The sequence below is a fragment of the Tupaia chinensis genome, unplaced genomic scaffold, assembly GCF_000334495.1.
Source record: "Tupaia chinensis unplaced genomic scaffold, TupChi_1.0 Scaffold138644_1, whole genome shotgun sequence".
Lineage (NCBI taxonomy): Eukaryota > Metazoa > Chordata > Mammalia > Scandentia > Tupaiidae > Tupaia > Tupaia belangeri.
Genome location: NW_006198536.1, coordinates 18401 through 19284, shown reverse-complemented (window position 1 = coordinate 19284; position 884 = coordinate 18401). Strand labels below are relative to the sequence as shown.

General features: G+C 57.0%; 1 protein-coding gene across 2 annotated transcripts in view; it reads right to left on the bottom strand.

Annotated features, from left to right (window-relative positions):
* The window catches only part of PCDH12 (protocadherin 12), a 20612-nt gene that overhangs the window by 2752 nt on the left and 16976 nt on the right, over positions 1 to 884 (bottom strand). The window contains exon 4 of one of the 2 annotated variants that reach the window (XM_014592835.2): positions 128 to 273. In XM_014592835.2, the coding sequence (XP_014448321.1) occupies positions 128 to 273 (146 nt within the window). The remainder of the gene's footprint in view (positions 1 to 127; positions 274 to 884) is intronic. The other variant, XM_006161483.3, reaches the window with a different exon arrangement.

Here is an 884-nt window from a genome sequence, read left to right as displayed (position 1 = left end):
CCGCGGGGGCGCCCCCCACCGGCACGCCCGCGCGCCCCTCCAGCAGCATCTCCAGCAGCGAGCTCATCTCTGAGACGAAGGTGCTGGCCAGCTGCGTGCCTGCCGGGCTCAGCTCCGGCCCTGCCACTTTTCCAAACGTCTGGAAGGTCTTTGGCTCCTCTGAGGCCGTAGCATCCGGGGAGAATACGTTGTCTCGGTAGTTGGTGGTGAGGGGCAAAGACAGCCTCGCCATCCAGGCGGGGTCGGGGGCGCTGAGCCGGTGCAGCGCCAGGCCTGCCGGGGGGGAAAAAGGGGACACTGAGCGTCAGGCCCACGGAAGGGCCAGGCAGGTGGGGCTGTGGGCAAGGCAAGGGCAGAGCACAAAGGAGGGAGCTACAACACAGTGGAGAGGGGATGGGAAGGAAGGGGCCCTGCAAGGACAGTCGCTGGGCAGGAAGGGCCAGTTGAAGCACCCGGATGAGCCCGGCAAGGAGGAGGAAGACAGCCTAGAGCCAGAAATTAGCCGGTTTCTACAAACTTCCAGGTCGGGTCTGCGGTGTGTTTTAGGTCTAAGTGCCTTCTATTCATTACAGCCAGGGTTATCACCCCTGCCAGGAGACTTCTTCCCTCAGAACACCACTAGCTAAGAATGGGGGTGAAAGCCTTTTTTAAAAAAATAAAAAATAAAAAACCAGAGATGGTCTACAGGGCACTATGCTCACTGGAGAGACAGAGACACAAAAAGCAAGAAATCACCCCCCAGGGGGGATGGCCACACTCCAGTCCCTTCTCCATTCTCTCAGGATCTTTTTATTTTTATTATTTTTTTTGAGAGGTTTTTCCTATAGGGCACATGCGCTCACCAGACAGACAGAGAGAGACATAGAGACAGAAAGCGAGAAATC